Source organism: Rhinolophus sinicus, linkage group LG02, assembly GCF_036562045.2.
Source record: "Rhinolophus sinicus isolate RSC01 linkage group LG02, ASM3656204v1, whole genome shotgun sequence".
NCBI lineage: Eukaryota > Metazoa > Chordata > Mammalia > Chiroptera > Rhinolophidae > Rhinolophus > Rhinolophus sinicus.
The window spans coordinates 46,191,594-46,211,065 of NC_133752.1; the positions used below are offsets into that span (position 1 = coordinate 46,191,594).

Genomic DNA, 19,472 nt, shown 5'->3' on the forward strand with positions numbered 1-19,472 from the left:
GGCAGATTGGCTTAGGAATGCTGCTGGGGAGAAAACTCACTAATCTTTCATCAACAAGAAGCAGCAAAAAAAATCTATCAGAAGCTCAATGATTCAAAATAAAGGAAGGAAACTGTCCAAAATAGTGATATGTTTGTGTTAACTGAGGTTCTTAAGTGATGCAGGATTTGTTTTTTATTTTTTATGTTCATCCCCTAAGTAAAACTCCCATAATTCTGTAATAAATAAAATGACAGATTTTCAATACTTTACAGTATACCCTACCAGCCGATATTAGTCAACAAGATGTCCTAACCATAAGTTTAATAGCTCTGAAACTTTTTTATAACGTTCTGCTTATTAATAAAAGTCAACAACAGAGGTCACACATTCTAAATCCGGAGGGTTCAAATTAATGAGGTATTAGGCAGCCATGAGTAATTTACTCAATTTCAGTGTATAGAAGTTCTTTCAGGAATTCAGACTACTAATTAACATTTCAATTCACTTAATTTACTTTTAATTAATTTACATTAATTAATATTTAATTTCTAGGGCAAAAGCTAATGGGCCAGGTGGTAAATATGTTATCAGAATAAATAAAAAAGTGCCCCCAGATGCGCCGTTATCCTAAAACAAGCTACCCTTTCTCGGGACTACCTCATCTTTTTTCAAATGCGCAAGGCCACTGAAGGAAGCTGGCGCTTGGTACTGCCTGTCTGCAAAGTGGGAAGCATCCAAGGCTGCAATTAAAGAGTAACTTCTGGTTTAGGAGCAAAGGCTGGATCGAATCCAAACAGGCTTCCCGTCTCTTCTAAGACAACTCGGGGCTCTAATCTAGTGCCAAGGACAGCCCTAAGCCAACAGCAGGTACACGCCACACTGCGAGGGAGCCCAGGCCCCCTCACTCACCTTTCTCTTTTTGGCCAACTTGCTTGAGTTGTCTGAGTTTCTCTTCTCAGAATCCAGCTTCTTCCCAGCCAGTGGCTGTTTGTCTTCCGGTTTCTTCTGGTGGCTTCCCTTCCCAGGCGGCTGGGGTACCCAAGACAGGAGGTCGAGGGTTATCTTCACCATCAAGCTTTGTGGGGGAGGCGTGTCCCTGAGCGGGGAGAGCAGCTTGGTGTCTCTCAAAGGCACCTGCAGTTTGTCCTTCCGGCGGTCCTCCTGTACCACCACGGCACGGCGACAGCCACTAGTCCTGCCACCACTGTCACCACTGTGCAGGGGGCCCTGGCTCTGAGTCAGGGGAACGAGGGCAAAGTGCTCAGGGCTCTTGTTCTCCACATTGTCCTTCGTGGGCTCTGGGCCCGAGAGCGGCTTTGAGGGGGCTGGGGGTGCGGCCCTGTGCTTCTTCCTTTCGCTGGGGGTGGGCACGGCTGGCTTGGGCTCTCTGGTGTCTCCCGCACGGGGCCTCCCTTTCGTCTTCACCTTGGGCTTATCTTTGGAAGGCTGGTCCTTGGAGCCGTGGGGAAGAAGTCCCAGCTCACTCTCTACCTGCAAGCTGGCCCGAGAGTCTGCTGGGGCAGATGCCTTGATGGGTTTTTTGGGTTGTTTGGTTCCAGTGGTTTGCCTCTGCGGTGGCTCCTGCTGGGCAGGGGACTTCTGACAGCTCCTCTTGCCAGTGTGGGGGCCTTCCGGAGGGACCCGAGGGCCTTTGCTGGAGCTTTTCGGGGGAGGATCTTTGGATTCCGAATGCTCGTGACTAGTGGTGCCACCGTCACCACCCTTGCCCTTCCCGTCCGGGTGCCGAGGGGGGGGCTCTGCGCTCCCCAGTGCCTCTGGTGGCACAGCCGGCTGGCTGACTTTGGTCAGCCAGTTGTCCAGCTGCCATTTATTTGTTGTAGGAGGCTCGGGCTAAAATCAAGAAAAAAGAGAAAAGTGTTAACTGACAATGGTGATCAACTCTTCTTTTGTGCTGCTCCCACTCCTGCAGGACTGTCCTGGGGAGGTGTCATCATTCCAAACCTGAGAATTCAGGTCCTTTTTAACTTCCTCTCATTACAGGTCAAATTCTGTAACAGTTAACCCTTAAAACGATCTTCCAATTCTCTTGTGCTATGGGAATTTTGCTGAAGCAGATATTGACTAATAATAGACCATTAAATGCTGAACCAACGTAACCACTGACAACTGCTAAGAAATCTTTGTGACATAAATATGTTGTTCTAATGTTACAGTATTAACTTAAACAGAATCGACACATTTTACTTGTAAACTATTCTATAATAGGGAGAATTGAAGAATAAAAAGAGTCCTTTATCAAGGATTTTCAGAAGAAGGCTAATGAATAAAGTAAGTCTTGGTGATTACCTATGGGCTTCATGATTTACCTTTTGACATACTTTTCAACTGAAAATTACTTCAAGATTTGATATCATTTATTTACTTAAAACATCATAAACATTTATGTGACAAGGTTTTCAGTGTATCACAGATACACCCTCATTTTCAAATGTTACACCTTGATAGAAAGAATAAAGTGCGGTCATGTTAGCCAAGCATTAGTCCCACTTGAGGTCTTTAAAAATCAAGCATTAATTCTCTTGTTACAGGCAATCGGGTCTGAAATAGCACCTATTTCTCTAAGACACAAAGGGAGGCTCCAGAACACACATTTCAGAGCAATGATATTATACTGATTATCTGTGCAACTGATATGTCAAGTAAACAGACGTTCTTGATATCTCCTGTTATCTCAACTGTTGTTTAAATCTTTGTTGCTAACTGATGATTGATGTATCTAACCATCTCTAACTAGGTTATTAGATCTTATTAACAGAATTACAGGGACTTTTGTATCTCCAAGCTCCACTATTATGTCTTGCATACAGTGGTGTACATAAGATATTTATTTGAGCATTCCTGTAGGTGTATTACTATACCTATAAATATTATGCCATATAAAAAATACTAGGATCTATTAGAGTAAATAATATTATACTTTTTAAAGGGTGTACATCACTGGCATGCTACATGTTTTTCTTAAGATCCATCTGACAGGAGGTTTGTATGAATGACTAAATCCTACGCACAATGCACTAGGAAGCTAACTGAAAGCTATTCCATACAGATTTAACTGATTACATTATGGGTTAAGGAGATCACTCCAGTAGGTGGACAATATTTTACAGGGAAGAATTGCGAACAAGTTTCCCAAGTGGAATATCCCAAGTAATTCAACTCTATAAAAACATGCAAACTTAATACATGAAAGATACGTGGATATAATGTAAAGGCTTTTTGGCTGGAAAAAGGTTAGGTAATAAAATGATCAGGTAGGTCGTTTGGACTTAGTGTGATTGAAACAAATAGAACTAAGAGAAACTTTAAGGAATTCGATAGGGCCATACTTTTGCCAGAAAGATGGCTGCATAACCTTTTTTTTTTGGCTTACCCTATATTGCTTCCTAGAATAACTTCTTTACAGTTCCTTTTACTTACATCAACTCTATATCCGGGCTCACATTTGAATTTCAGAGCAGGGAGGGAGGGAAGAGGAAACTACTCTTAAGTGCCAGGCATTTTGTCACATGTAATCTAAAACTGTATTCAATATTCTAACAAGACAGGATGATTATTAAGGGTAGAGAGAAGATTAGCACAGAACACCTACTTGTCAAGCATTATTTCCTGCAAAGACTTGAGGGTGTCCTAATACTAGAGGTTAACTGGGGACAAAGCATTAGGATATACCACTTGCCAATCACTTCAGAAACCAAACCCTGCAAACCCTTCAAACCCTTTCTCAGGAAAGGTAAGGGTATATCTCACCAGGGCTGCGTTTACAACTGTACTCCAGTCACTACAGAAGATCTATAGAAGGGCATGTATACATGAACCAGAAAGAAATGTCATCCCTGGTCTAGGTAGCACCTGACTTTTCCCTCCCCAAACAGGGCAGTATAAGATACATTTAGTAGTCCCTAAAGGAATGTCCTGGTTACAGAAATAAATCACATTTTCTTCCGCTGCAGTCCTAAAAATGTCCAGAAGGGAGGCATATGGCCCAATTGCTGGGTAAAATTGAGCTGGTGTGTCCAGACGGAGGGCAAAGGGTAGGGGCGATTCTTTTTGTGTACCTACTATAAAGATGTAAAATGGATAGAATTCCTTTTAGGTCAGATGTTATTTAGGTGTTGGAGAAAACTTTCACATGAGGGATTGGTTAAAAATAGATTTTAAAATGAATTTTAAGAGTGTAAGCGGTGGATAGGATCAAGGTTCGAACTTTCATTTCTTCTTTTGCCTTTGCTCATGCCCCTCCCCCTGCCTCCCAACGTTGGAACAAGCCAAACAATGCATACGGGAAGTGAAAAAACATATGATTAGCTTCCATTAAGCAATTTCATAAATGTTTGACCATATGTCCTTTAACTCTCCTAACTTCTGAAATTGGCAAAAATTTATGTATTTTAGAGTGAATTATGATTTTGAATAAAAAATTTTAAGCTAGGCACAACATATGCCTACTTTGCCAGTAAAATATCATAGCTGTGGGGTAGTATGAATCCGAAACTTGAAAGAAAAGAAGGAAGGAGAGAAGCAGCATGGTGTAGCAGGAAATGAAAGGGCTCCAGAAGTAATGGGATATGGGTCTGAATCTTCAGTGTTGCTATTTTCCTTACAGGTGAAAGGAAAGCTACCCACCTGTTAGGACTGAGGGATGGTTTAATCAAGTAACTCATGAAAAAGTACCAACAGCCTCGTTAGCAATCAACCACGGTAGTTTACTACCAAAGAAATGGACAATGAATGATTAGACAACTAAGCAGATCCCTGAATAACCGAGAACAGAATCGTTGTTGTTTTTTCTGAACTTTAATAGAACAGTGAAAAAGGCGAGGTGTCCCATATATTTAGAAAAGCTGAAGTTTACATTTTGGTCCCCACTATAAAGCAAACACTGAAATCTGCTTTTTCCCAAGTTCACCACCAGCTCATCTGGCGTGCATATAACATTTCAGGGTCTCCTAAGATCTCTAAACTTGTCAAATGAATTTAAAATGGAGACAGAGGAAAATTTCTCAGCATTAAAAACAGAATAAAGAAAAGGTTGAGAAAGTTATTATAACTAGTAACTATGGCCTATATTATGTATGGAATTCATGTTACTCTCAACTAACACAGGAGACTTACAATAATGAAAGTATTATTTTAAGAGGAAAGAAGAGTAGTTAGATACCTTGGGAAAATTAAAGGTTTAAAATCTAGACAAAGACAAAATATTTCTGGGGAAGTTGAACCTCAGTATATAACATACAAACCACACCCAAGTCTGGAGTTGCACAGCAACACTGAAAGGTACAAATATGACCCTATTCAGTAAGGCAATTTGAAAAAATAAAGTAGGAATGGAACATTTATTTTTTATCCAAGAGTCTCTAATTTTATTCCAGTAACCTCTTGAGCAACAAGATATAATTGTTTCATTAAATCAAACACCAGATGAAATCTTTCTTTCAAGTTTCAATTATTCAGCCAATCTGTACCATTACCATTTCATTGGAATTGAATTTTACTATTTAATTAAATTCTCTTCCTTCTATCAGTAGAAGGAAGCGTGCAGACTATTTTTAATGAATAAGATGAGACACAAAGCAAAGATTTTATAAACATTAACAGTGAACAATCACATAATTCCTCTGTAGAGCATATTCAGTATCTTTTTCCCTGAGGAACAGAAAAATTATTTCAATAGCAATTAGTATCACACAAGGAAACAGAGAACCCCCAGAAACACAGAGTAGTTTCTAAAATCTGAAACGCACTTCAAGTGCAGTTAAGGCTGATCTATGTTTATTCACTCCAAAAAAACATTTATTGAGCACTTACTCTGCGCCAGACATAAACTCATATCTAACAAAAAATGACACTCAGTTATTTTCTCAGCCTCCCTTGCCCTCAGACGTGGCTCTTAAGTCTCACTATATAATCTCCAGATGGATTTGGTTAATGCCCTAGTGGAACTGCCTTGCTTTCTAAACAGCAGAGACAAATATAAAAATTGTAACACTTTCTTAGTCAGAAAGTCTCATTTCCCAGCATTCCCATGTTAAACATGCAAAATAATTTTCTCTATACAAGCTGGTGTAGTTCACCAAATATGTCTTCCCTTTTCACTAAGTATCCTTCTCCAGCGTAATTTTTACACTGCTACTCCAAGTTTTGAGGGCATTTGGCAACCGTTCTAGTTGTTACTAAATTTCTTGTGCTCCACAACCCAGTACATAGCATAAATCCTGTAGATAAATGCGGTGCTTGAGATTTTCAATCTCATCTGTTTATCTTTACAATATGTCCCAAGGGCGGGTGACAGGCAAACACAATTATCCCTGTTTTACGTGGGGCAGAGCGTGCAAGAAACACAGCCCTGGCAAAATCACTTCACCATCAATTTAATGCATTGCTTTCAGTGATTCAAAAATAGAACCTCTGATAACTTATTTCTAGTTCATGTTCCTGCCCTTTGCTAAATCAGGCTATCTACTTCTGATTTCCTTAATTCATGCATTCCTGAAATTTCAAAAAGAATTCTCATTAATATTAAAACAGTAGCCTACTAAAAACGCGTTCACTTTTTCAAAAGCAGGGAAAAGAAAATGGTGTGCAAACATTCTTAAAGAGTGGCTCTTCAAAACAACACTAGCAACAACGGAGAAGAACCTATCAGAGGAGAGAAGACCTCTCTCCCAAACCTCCACTGCCAAATGTTTGGTAAGAAATAACTAGAAACAGCTGGTTCCACAGGGTAGGAGCAGAAAAGCATTGCCCCAGGGGAAAAAACTACTCAGTCCCACGGTCTGGGTCTGGCCCCAGCACGCTAGCCCCGAAAGACAGAACGCTGCCATCTTAGATTGCCTCCTGGAGGGGACACGGTACCTCAGGAGCCGCAGTTTCATGGGGTTCATTCTCGTCGCTGTCACTTGAGCTGCTCTCGCTCTCCGAGTCCGAGGAGCTGTCTGAGTCAGTGGTGCTCTCTGACTCGGCACCACTGGAATGTGCTGAGGCCGCTGCTTCTGGAAGCGACTGCGGAGCGCTGCAAAGCAACCGAAAGAGATCATCTGAAGACACCACGCAAGGTGGATTTTTCCCCCTCTTTATTCATTTCCTGCTTTGCTCATTTTTCTGCAACTTGAAAGAAGGGCCTCAATATTACCTAATCTTACTAAATTACCATACCATCCAGTTGAGAGAAAGGCCCACAGTCACTCAAATATCAGCAAAAACTCTTAAAATAGCTCACCAGATAACTACATAAAGAAGGAGCCTGTGGAATTTTGCTCATAAAGAACATTTTGAACTATACAGATGCCAGGTGCTTCACATCAGGGGTTGGTAAACCATGGCAGGGGCTGGCTGCCTCTTTTTCTAAATAAAGTTTTATTGGAACTTTATTGGAACATATCCACACCCATTATTCTGTGTGTTGTCTATGTCTGCTTTTATAGTACAAAAGCAGAGTTAACTACTTTCAACACAGACTCTATGGCCCACCAATATTTAAATAAAATATTTACTTTCTGACACTTTACGTTGGCCGACCCCTGCTAGCCATAACCCAAAGCAGTTAATTTATGAAATAAGCCAATACGTTAAAAGCTCACTCTATGCTCTATATGAGAACTGTATGGCAGACTCCTGCATACACACGGTGTTCCTTGGAAAGTGATCTCAAAGGCAATCCAGTCACACTCGTGGGCAGAATTAGAAAATAGGCCGTTCTTTGCGAGTGGCTTAGGATGGTCCCAAATACCAGCTAACGTAGAGATGAACTACCACAAGTTTTAAGAACAGGGCAGTAACTCTAGGTCAGTGAGAAAAAAACGTACTGATCACACTGCTGGGCATACACAGAATTTCAAAGCGGTATCAAAACCTTGCCTTGATGGAATTAGTCAAAGCAATACATCAACTAGAATCTTGAAAGCCTCCTTATCTGCCTAAAATATTAAGTGATAAATTAATTAAATAAATTATACGAGAACAAGTAGAAAAAAAATTATTTGATGATAAAACCAGTAAAACCACTAGCTGAGGTAATTTTAAAATAAAAACACTAGCCTAGGACATAACTTCCTCATACGCAATGTTGCGTCAGGTTTGCGATCACTGTCACTCAGGTGGCTTAAGCCAGTGATAATCAGAATGAGATACACTTTCTGTGTTACTCCTGCTTCTGACTTATCCCCACTTTGTTTTTTCTATTTTCCTTCTCCTCCACTTTTAAGGCAGGTACTTTGTCATATTTTATGAGTCACTATAAGCCACCAGAAATTACTGAACAAAATAGGATATAAATAAAGGAGCAGGGCTTATGAATCCACAAGACCTTTTACAATTACTTGAGCTCCCCCCACAATAGCTGTGACATCACATGTATGTGAGGAAGGTTCTTACTGCTGAGTTTGGCTTGGAATGGACGACAACATCTCAAGGGAGTAAAACAGCTACAGCGTAATTTAACTCTGACCATGGAGGTCAGGTACCGGAGTATTAAATCATTAAATTCAGTACCACACAGGGAAACAGAAAGATGGTTCAGATCGTTCCCATTTCCAGAATTAAAGCATCATGTTTTTTAAAACATAGCTAGCTGTTGACAAAGTGAAAACAGTGCCATCTTCTATCACACTAAAATGTACTGCAGGTCATTTTTTAAGAGCAACTGAAACGATTAGAAAATTCACGTAACCAAGAAAAAAGGCACCATGGAAAAGTCAGCTTTATAATTTTTGAAGACACAGCAAATCGGTCACTTTCTAATAACACTGGACTCTTCAGCATAACTTCTCAAATACTGGTTACATAATACTGATGGAAGTGATTTAAACTTATTTTAAACTCTCAAAAATATTTATCACCCAAACTGATGATTTGGGTGGGTGCAGGGGCTCCTTCTCTTTTATAGAGTTAACAACCTCTCTATGATTGATTGAAGATTCCAAAATATTAAACAGGTGCTTTCTTTTAACTGTGAACCTCCATATCCTTCCCCATGAAGAAGCGATGAAAGTACTACATAAGGTTGTATTTTCCCCAGTTGGTAGAGAAACGCAAACGTTTTGTACAGATGGGGAGAGAGCAGCACACAGTACCTTGGAGGTGCAGATGCGGAAGGAGGCTTCTCTGGGGTCTAGGCATTCACAGTAAGGGGAAGAAGGACCAGGAAAAGAACAAAATACAGGTTAGGATAAGCAGTTCTGGAAGGTTAAACGGATTTTAAAAGGATTCCTGGTGTCGCGGGGAATACAGAACTTACTTGTTCGCTCTCACTGTCCTCACTGTCACTAAGCTGAAGGTCATCTTCAAGCATGCTAGAAAGGACAGGGACAGAGACACTGCAGAATTTAACATCATTTCAATAACTTCTTTAGCATATCAACAGAAGATACGCTTAATGACTTTAAAAAGGGGATGGACTAGGTATAGGTTTTATTTATTCATTAAATGCTTTATTTCCTGGAAATGTAAGTTTTACAATTATAACACAGAAACTAGTTTGGTCCAAGCTCCTTACTATCTCACAATTGAATCCTTCACACATGTGAGCACTGAAAGCAGAAATACTATGAGACAGGCATTTGCTGCCAGCCTCAAAACTAAAGTAACCAGGTCCACAAAAGGAGGAGAGGAGTGATTGCAGTCTAGACTGCTATCTGTCACCATGTACCAAAATTAATTCCAAATGGATCAAAGACCTAAACATAAGACCTGAAACAATACACTGCATAGAAGAAAACAGTGACTAAACTTACGGACCATGGGTTCAAAGAGAATTTTATGAATTTGACCTCAAAGGCAAGGAAAGTAAAAGCTAAAATAAATGAATGGGACTATACCAAACTAAAAAGCTTCTGCACAGCAAAAGAAGCCATTGACAAAATAAAGAGGCAACCAACAGAATGGGAGAAGATATTTGCAAACAACCCCTCCGATAAGGGGCTAATATCCAAAATATATAAGGAACTCATGCAACTCAACAACAAAAAAACAATCCAATTAAAAAATGGGCAGAAGACCTGAATATACATTTCTCCAAAGAAGACATACAGATGGCCAACAGACATATGAAAAGATGCTCAACATCACTAATCATGAGAGAAATGCAAATAAAAACCACAATGAGATATCACCTCACCCCAATTAGAATGGCTATCATCAACAAGACAAATAATAAGAAGTGTCGGAGAGGCTGTGGAGAAAAAGGAACCCTCATACACTGTTGGTGGGAATGCAGATTGGTGCAGCTGCTATGGAAGGCAGTGTGGAGGTTCCTCAAAAAGTTAAAAATAGAATTAACATATGACCCAGGAATCCCTTTCCTGGGTATATACCCAAAAAATCTGAAAACATTTATCCGTAAAGATGTATGTGCTCCGATGTTCGTTGCAGCTTTATTTACGGTGCCCAAGACATGGAAACCAAAGTGTCCTTAGATAAATAATTGGATAAAGAAGATGTGGTATATACACAATGGACTACTACTCTGCCGTAAGAAAAGATGAAACGGTGTCACTTGCAACAAAATGGATGAATCTGGAGCTTATTATGCTAAGCGAAATAAGAAAAAGTCGAGAACCATATGATTTCATTGATATGTGGGATATAAAACTGAAAGCAACAAAGGAATAAGACAAACAAAAATGGAGACACAGACAATAGTTTAGTGGTTACCAGAGGGCAAGGGGGGCGGAGGTTGTAGATGAGGGTAAGGGGGATCAAATATATGGTGATGGAAGAAGAATTGACTGGGTGGTGAACACACAATGTGATATACAGATGATGTAATACAGAATTGTACACTTGAAACCTATGTAACTTTACTAACCATTGTCACCCCAATAAATTTTAATTTAAAAAAAAAAGAAAGAAAGGAGGGAGGGGAGGGGGTAGGAAAGAGAAAGGGAAAGGAAGACAACACACTACACTCAAATTATTTCCTTCTATATTCTCTAACAACTAGAATAAATGATTAAGCATTAAATGAATACTGGATAAATGAAAATTTTAAAGTGCTTAGAACAGTGCCAAACACTTAAAAAGTGTTATGAATTAAATAAATACATAGTAAGTCGGATTTATCAATCAAGGCAACTGTCACCAAAAAGTGCACTTACCTTACCTTTTTGTCGAAAGGACATTAATAAAAGTGAACTTTATTTTCCATACACACAAAAATATTCTCTTTTGTCTGTTTGAACACTGATCAGTGGAAAGGGTAGTAATACAAATAATATTGTTTTCTAGAAAATACATTTCACCTCACTGCTATCATTCTGGTAAAAAATAAAAACTTAGTTCACTTCCTCAAAGTTATATTAATACTCATCTCTAGGTAGTCTGGTTATGGAACCTAAATATTAAAAGCAAACATTTTTCAATCTGTGTATGTTTACTCAAATCTTAGCCCCTTCCCTATCTCTTCCCTTTTACCTTCTTCCATGGAGATACCCAAAATCAAAGGAATAAATCAGTAATTGCTTTGTTCCACTTCCTCCAAAATGTATGAGCATGACTATTTGAGGAAATGTTATAAGTGGGGGGAAAAAGTCTGCTTGAGTATTACTGATGCTCCAAAAACCAAATTACATTGGAGGTTACAATCCTTCAGTACTTCCAAAAATACTTCTTCAATAATCTGACCAACAATTTTTAGTGCAAATCCACTACCTGCCACTGAAGTAAGTAGGCGTGATTATTTTGGGAGTCCTTGGTAAAATCACTGTATTTTCTAAAACTTGGCGCTCTCATAATGACTACCTATATGCAATACTATTATTTTGCCAACGTGGTATTTCCACCAACAAATGTAGTAAAAACATCCTGTGATAAGTTTCTAAAAAATATGAAAACTGTTAGCTACTTGTAAATGTAGATCTTACTCAATATTTATCTAATGAAAGCTAAGGTCTTATTTTAGCCCGGCTAGAAAACACAGCCTCAGATGTAGGGCTTGGCAGTAGCAATCATAATGGTATAAAAGTCACTCAACAGGTTTACTGCTGAATGGTGTCTTGGCCTGGGTAACACAAGCAAAACACAAAAGATGTATCTTTAGAATAAATGTAAGGAGAAAAAAACAAAGAACAACAAAAAACTCTGACGAAATGTGTTCAGTATTAACCAACAACAACAAAACCACAGTAAATGGACCTCTTTGTTTCTTAGTCATTGGGTTTGTTTTGTATAAAACTGATTTGCCTTCATTTTCTAAAATATCAATAACCATGTAATCCACCGAAGCTTCCTGTTGTTAGAGGAGGACTAAATACCTTGTAAGTTGTTTGCCTAGCTACTGAATGCCTAGCTTCCATGAATACATTCTCCAGACGTCAGCCAGAAAGTACATTTAAGATATGGTCAGTAAGTCAGAAAGCCTACCAGTATGTTCCACTTCAGTTCTACTGGCTGTTAAGGAATAAAAGGGACTGTAAAAATGCATTTCAGATTCTGCAAATTTCCCCTTCAGAGTGTTAGGTAGACAATAACAAAACAAGCCTGCAGGTACAAAACTTATTCAGGACCTAAATAGGGTTGAAGGCCAGTTACCTCTGAAGCAGGATTGCTAAAGACATCTCCAAAGACACACTCACTCAAAAGCAATGATAAACCAATAGGGTCAAACAAAATCTACCACTTACGTAGGATGTACTAGGGATTTACACGTGGTAATTCGTTTAATCAAAATTCATGGGTATAATTTATTTGACATGAGAATCAGGAGACACAGTGTATTATTGTCAGTGTCTGCCAACCCAGCCAACAGTAACCACAGAATCTTCCAGAAACCACGTTTAATCATATCATCATTGATGGGTAACTTAACATAAAGCAATATACTCTTAATGGAGAAAATAAATACTTCCTAAGTTTTTTTATAATGAACATTTATTGCATCTCTATTAAGATAAAAAGTTATTTAAAAACCATAATGAAGTTTTGCTAATATAGAAAATTAATCATGAATGCCATCGTGATTTTTTTTTTTTACAAAAAGAATCTACATAGTTGGGAAAACATCAACCTGATGACAGGTAAAGGTTTTATTTACAGTGATAAAGAAGAATTAAAGGAATCAGCTGCTAAAATACTCTACTTGTCCCATAAACAATTACATTTGAGGCCAAGCACATTAGTAAAACATACTATACTTTACATATTGTATGTGAAAGACCTGGCCATTGAATGTGAAGAATGACCAAGTTCACTACAGCACATCTGGGGGAGCACCTTTCCACCCACAAAAAGAGAATCAAATCTCTTAGACCCAGTCTCATTCATACCAATAAAATCTAGGACAAGAGAACATAGAGCCCAAGGGATGTACTCAACTGTAAACTTTTCTGGGGCAGGATCAAGTCGTTTTCACCTTCACAGTATCTGTATCTAAAACTTGGCAGGTACGCTAAAACGCTAGCTGAATGAACAGCAGCACCCCTTTTGGTGAGTAAGTAGCAGTACCACATAGCTGCACCCACTCTGGGAAGGCGACAGGCATTCCCTTCCTCACAGCCCTAGGGCCAGCTCTGGTCACCTCCTCACATTCCAAAGAGGAGCACATGGACTCAGAACGGCCACCTGACTTGCCTAAGGTCGTCAAGCTGGTATACGCTGGAGCCAGGCTACCAAAGCCATTCCATCTGATATGATCCCCTTGCTCTGGACACAAGGGCTAGAAAATCTAACCAATGGAATGAAATATAAGTTTCAGGACCCAGTGAAAGACTTTCATTTAAAAGAAAACTATCTTGTTGGAATAGAACGAACATATTATTTTTCCCTGATGAAAATCAATGAACTTTAAACCTTGTATACTTTTTAAAGTGGTCAAATAACGAATTTTACTTTCAAACGCCAAAGACAGAGCAGTTATTTCAAAGCATATGGCACCATATGGCCTACCTTGGCACTGTTCAAAAGAAGCCGAATGCTCAGGGAAAACAACTCTTTGAACTACCATGTAGGTTTAACCACATTTTACACTACTGTTAGGTAAACTTTTTACTTAAAGGTTACAAACAATCCTCAAACCCCTTTATACAAATGCATTCTTCAGGCAGCTGTTCTGCAAAGCTTAGAGCCGCATACAGGTTTCGGCAGGCATGCTTCGGCGACTCAAAAGTCCAACTGTTACTGTGTGAGGACACACAGACAAGCCTTTATGCCTTTTCCATGCCGTGGTCCTGGGCTTGCCAAAGAGTTCATTGCCAATATTCTGTAACAGCTCAATTCAGAACCCAAAACCCATTTAAATGATCTGATTTCTTGGCTTCACCTTTCCTATGATCAGGCCATACATTTTATTTGGGAAAGAGCAAGTGAAAGCAAGCAAGCTCACAGCAGTTATTTGCAATTAATAAGTCACAACCCTGGTATTAGGTGTGCTTAAAGTGGTAAGTAATGCTTTTCAGAAATGGCTAATGAACACGTAAGAATATATAAATTTGCACAATCTCATAAACTTAAAATTGATTTGGGGGCAGAACGGGCAACAGAGTGCACGGAAAGGGAAAGAAGTTGGGCTCCAAGGCAGATACATAATCCCCAAAATTTTAAATTCAATCAGGCTTTGATTCATTTTTGACAAACGATGAAGCAAGAACTACAAATGTTTTGTATAAGATGATGGAAGGCTACAAATTATGAAGAGGACTCCATATACAAGAAGTGATAAAATGAAAAAGCAGATCTTAAACGGTTGTGACACAACATATGAGGTGTGATTAAAAAAATACGGTGAATGTTTAAATTTTAAAAATTTGCAGTAAAAGACACATTGCCATAAATCCCCCTCAAAGTACTCCCCCTCGCTTCGAACACACTTATTCTGTCATTCTTGCCACTTTGTGAAGCAGTTCTGGAAGTCCTCTTTTCGTGTCTTTAATTGCGCTGTCATGGCTGCCTCGATGTCCTGAATTGATTCAAAACATTTACCTTTCATGGTCATTTTGACTTTGGGGAAGAGCCAGAAGTCGCCTAGTTCCAGATCCGGTGAATAAGGTGGAGGAGGACACACTGCAATGTTTTTATTTGACAGAAATTGCCACATACCAGAACTGATGTGTGACATGGAGCATTGTCATAAGGAGGAAGTAAAGACACTCACAAAAGAGGACTTCCAGAACTGCTTCAGAAAGTGGCAAGAATGATGGGATAAGTGTGTTCGAAGTGAGAGGGAGTATTTTGAGGGGGATTAATGGCAATGTGTCTTTTACTGTAATAATTTTTTTTTTATTTAAACATTCACTATGTCTTTTCATCACACCTTATATAAAGAGAAATCTCCAAATGGTGACAGTAGTTGGCAGAACTCAAATTTATCAAGCGACTGTTTATGGGAGATTATGGACTAACAAAACAGAGGGGAAAGTGATTAAGCACATGATTTACTGTAGTAATCGAGCTAATGGTGGATAAGGTAAAAACTGTTCCCAAAGGTGTAAAAGATTATTTAAACTCCATGGATCAAGTGAAAATTATCCGAGGTGAAATAATGACATGAGATAAAAACATGAGTATAAATGAGGGGAAATTTAAAGTTAATAAATAAGATTAAACCAATAAGTATGACAAAATAATAGTGCAAGAGTGACATACTGGATTAGAGACAAAATCTAGAAAAATTATTGCTGAAAATCATGTCCACTAAATATTGCTCATAGGTAATACATTTTCTTCCAAATTTATTCTGAGTACTTATTATATGCCAAGCTCTGCTTTAGACTCTACGGATATAACCCTAAGCAGACAAAAATCCCTGCTCTTGTGGCACTTACAGACTAGAGGAGGGAGATAAAAAACTAAAATACATACTTTCTCAATGCGTAGGAAGCTTAAGAAAGGGCAAAAGTATAAAAGAGAAAGGGTATAAGTTACTCTTTCCCGTGGGGTAAGGGAAGGCTGCGTTGCTAAGGGGATGACATACAAGGAGAGACCTGAAAGGAGGAATTGGGGGGGAAGAGTAATCAAGGCACAAAAAACAGCCAAGAGGCCCATGTGGCCAAAATGGACCATATACTTGTACATGGGGGAAGGGAGGGTAGGAGGAAAGAGGCAGAGAGGCAGGTTACGGAGGGCCTTGGAGGCCTTTGCAGGGTGTAGGTGGGAGGAGGGGAGACAGAGACAGAGAAGTAGACCACATCTTGTTGGTTTCATAGCCCAGCATCCCAGAGTGGGTGGGATGTACAAATTAGTTTAGGGCTAATAGACACTTAGCGATTTAAAATATATTTTATCCAGTCTTTCAATCCATGTTTAAATTAGTCTAGGGTCACTTATTGCAGTGAATTAACAGTTATGATTAAAAATGAGACTTAACTGGACTGTTAACTTTCCTTTAAAGTCACGTTTTGCATATGCAAATGAACTACTCCAAAGTAGTCACTTCCAATAAGAATTATTCCTTGATGTCTTCAAATGCCTTCAGAGCCTGCAGCATAAATTATTACGCCCTTTTAAAGGTGGCAAACACTCCCTGCCTCCCTCTCACCATTCAGGCTCCAGATCAAATGTCACCTCCTCTGAGAGACTTTTCCTGACCTCCTTCCCAGTAGTATCAACCATCACCCAAAAAAAAAACTCTTCCCCCCCCCACCCCACCCCCGGGGCGAACCTGTCACTATCGTGTCACCTAGTTTGTATTAAGAGCGAGCCACCTCATTTAGTCACGTCATGGAAAACAAGAATTTTCTCTTACAGGCCATTGTTTACCCAAGTACCTAAAGCAGCCCAGGAACACAGCATGCGTTCAGTTTTTATGCACTGAACGGATGAATGACAATTTTTGGAAATATCTCCAAGTCACCTGGAGCCAAGCCCAGAGAAAAATTTATATAATTGAAGTCAAAAGCAAATTAAAGAATGGTGAGAACAATTTTTCTTTTGTAAAACACGGACTCATTTACTTAGCACTTAACCTATTTCTACAACATACACTTGATAAATTTATTCTTCTTGTCCATTTTATTTGACCTTTGGTCTAAGACCAAGTACAGTAGTGGATATTATCCTAAAGGCTTGTTCCCAAAGTAGTTCACGGCATGGCTGCATCATCTGAGAAAGTAGGGCTCCGAGGTGAATACTTTGAGAGGACAATATTCCAGAACTGTGGCAGTATTTTAATAATTATTCAAAATATGCTTCATTTCACAGTCTTAACAGAATACCCCTTCAACATTATGCAAGTTTCCAGCATGAACCTGTATACAATGTTAAGTCAGACGTTGTGCTGCAAGAGATCCTAGAATATTGCCTATTAAAGCTGTAAGTCCAAGAGTCAAACTGACTATTCCAAGAGACTATAATTCTACCATGAGCCTTTCACAGCACAGTGCAGATTAGGAAAAGAGGTGATTATACATTTGGGAGTTGCATTACTTTCTAAATATTGGTTTAATGTTCCCTAGTGACTACAATTCTGAAACGAGATTTTTTTAAACATCGTACAGAATGATTCTTTTTGCTTGCTTTCACTTAAGAACAGAAATTCTTCAACACTCAATCTTACAAATTCTCATTTCTCTATAGCACGGCTAAGATTAACTAAAAAAAAAAAAAGCTGTATCTGCTTTCTTCCTTTTATTTTACACCTCTACCTTTTCTCCTGAAAACAAACAAAACACTTCCTAATACATCTAGGTTACCAAAATAATCATGAACACCAATAACCTTGGATTCTCAATCACCTGATCAGATAAGCTGGGAGTGGGGGGAAAAAATGTATCCTTCCCCAGCAATGCCTGGTATTGAGTACTGGGAATTATTGTCAAGAATGGGATTTCCAATTACATAATGTGATAAAGGTTTAATGTAGTTAAACCATGGTATAACTGACCAGCACAAATATCTGTTCCTTGTTTTCAGGAGACAGGGGTATGACCTCAGTGACAAATCATTTATGTAAGCTTTACATATTAGGGTGATTTCTACCACTCCTTCCATAGTATGTATCAGTAAACAGCACTCCTAAGTTACAGTTGTCATTAAAGGATCCAGGCAAAACATTTTCACATAATATAATCTAACATTTAAAGATAAGACAAAAAAGAAGTGTCTTAAAAAGGAGAAAAGTAATTTCTTCAGGCTAAATATGATTTAAATGAACTGGTCCAAGTAAGCCACTTCTTCAGATTTAGTTCTAGAACATTTCAGCTGACATGTGTCCTGCTGTGATGATCTTATAATGCAATAAACTGAAAGAATGGGGCTTTCTTAGTTCTTTGCCAAGATATTTAAAAACAAATACTATTGTAAAAGTTGAAAATTCAAGCTCACTTAAAAAGGTATCCCACTCTTCCCAGCCTTTATCAACTTTACCATTTCTTCTCATCAAACTTCCTTCCGAGACAATCCCAAGCCTCTACATCCAGATATGTCCCTCATTTCAAAAGAAACTTTCCACATAATAAAAATTTCAAATTGTATTATAACAATTTTATTGTAGGCTAACTTCTGTCTCTAAATAAGTACTGACAATTTCTGAGAAACACACAAGAAAAATAAAAGAGGGCACTATCTAGTAAGGACCTGGCAATTTCAGGGTACGGAGTGGGAAGGGAGAAGAAAGTCAGCCACTACAGTATACCTATCAACTGCCTTATAGTTTCCAAAACATTAACAGATTATAACAGATTATCCCTTTTGGAAGGCTGACAGAAGCATTGACACCAGTAAACTGCATCTGGATGCACAAGAGGAACTATCCACGATTACATAAAGGATTAATAACTACATTAAAAAAGGAAATACTTTACACTTTGCCTTCAGAATTCAGCAGATGTAAGCCTTGGAAAGGAAAAGGATTCCAAGTCCAGGAGCCCTTAAAGCAACATCCCCTCCCCTAAACTTAGGGACAAATAGCGCTTACATCCTAGCTACTCACTTCCCCCCAAAGCTTGGCAGAAGCAATTCATTATTTGAGAACTAGAACTTCAACAACAGAAATTAAAAGCAACAGATTCAGCACATACTTCTTTCACATCTACATGCTTCTACCACCTGTCTAACTGCTACTCCCCACCCCCAAGTCTGGACAGATATATGAATTATTACAGACTCTTCACAAGTTTATTCTCTAGTTTAAGGCCCCCCTTTTTTCCTTTGTATGTACTCTTCTACTTTCCTAAGGATTCCCAAGTACTAGTAACTCTGAAAGAAAACGCATTATGACCTACATTGATTTTTAAAACCAAAGTACAAATGACCCCGTAATTAACATTCTTTTCCTGACACTTAAAGTACATTAGACTATCTCCCTGGCACTGTGTGTGTCACCGAAGTGGTTTAAGTGCGTGTCAAAGAACCCTAATGACACTAGATCAAATTAACCTGTAAGAATGAAGAGATTTACCGTACTAAATCTGAAACAATGACTGCACTTCACAAATTAATTGGGACACCGCTTTCATCCAGTCTCCATAAAAGTGATTCCTTTTTCCTAGAGGTACATTTCACTTTGGCACTTATCAATATCACCAACGCCACCGCCACACAAG

General features: G+C 38.9%; 1 protein-coding gene across 11 annotated transcripts in view; it reads right to left on the bottom strand.

Moving 5' to 3' along the window:
• AFF1 (ALF transcription elongation factor 1) overlaps positions 1 to 19,472 on the bottom strand; it is a 178,497-nt gene that overhangs the window by 22,735 nt on the left and 136,290 nt on the right. For 6 of the 11 annotated variants that reach the window (XM_074323835.1, XM_074323832.1, XM_074323818.1 and 3 more), the window contains 4 exons: positions 9,239 to 9,317; positions 9,075 to 9,112; positions 6,859 to 7,015; positions 892 to 1,833 (listed from right to left, as the gene is read on the bottom strand). In XM_074323835.1, coding sequence (XP_074179936.1) covers positions 892 to 1,833; positions 6,859 to 7,015; positions 9,075 to 9,112; positions 9,239 to 9,317 — 1,216 coding nt within the window. The remainder of the gene's footprint in view (positions 1 to 891; positions 1,834 to 6,858; positions 7,016 to 9,074; positions 9,113 to 9,238; positions 9,318 to 19,472) is intronic. The other 5 variants (XM_019731265.2, XM_019731262.2, XM_019731264.2 and 2 more) reach the window with 2 other exon arrangements.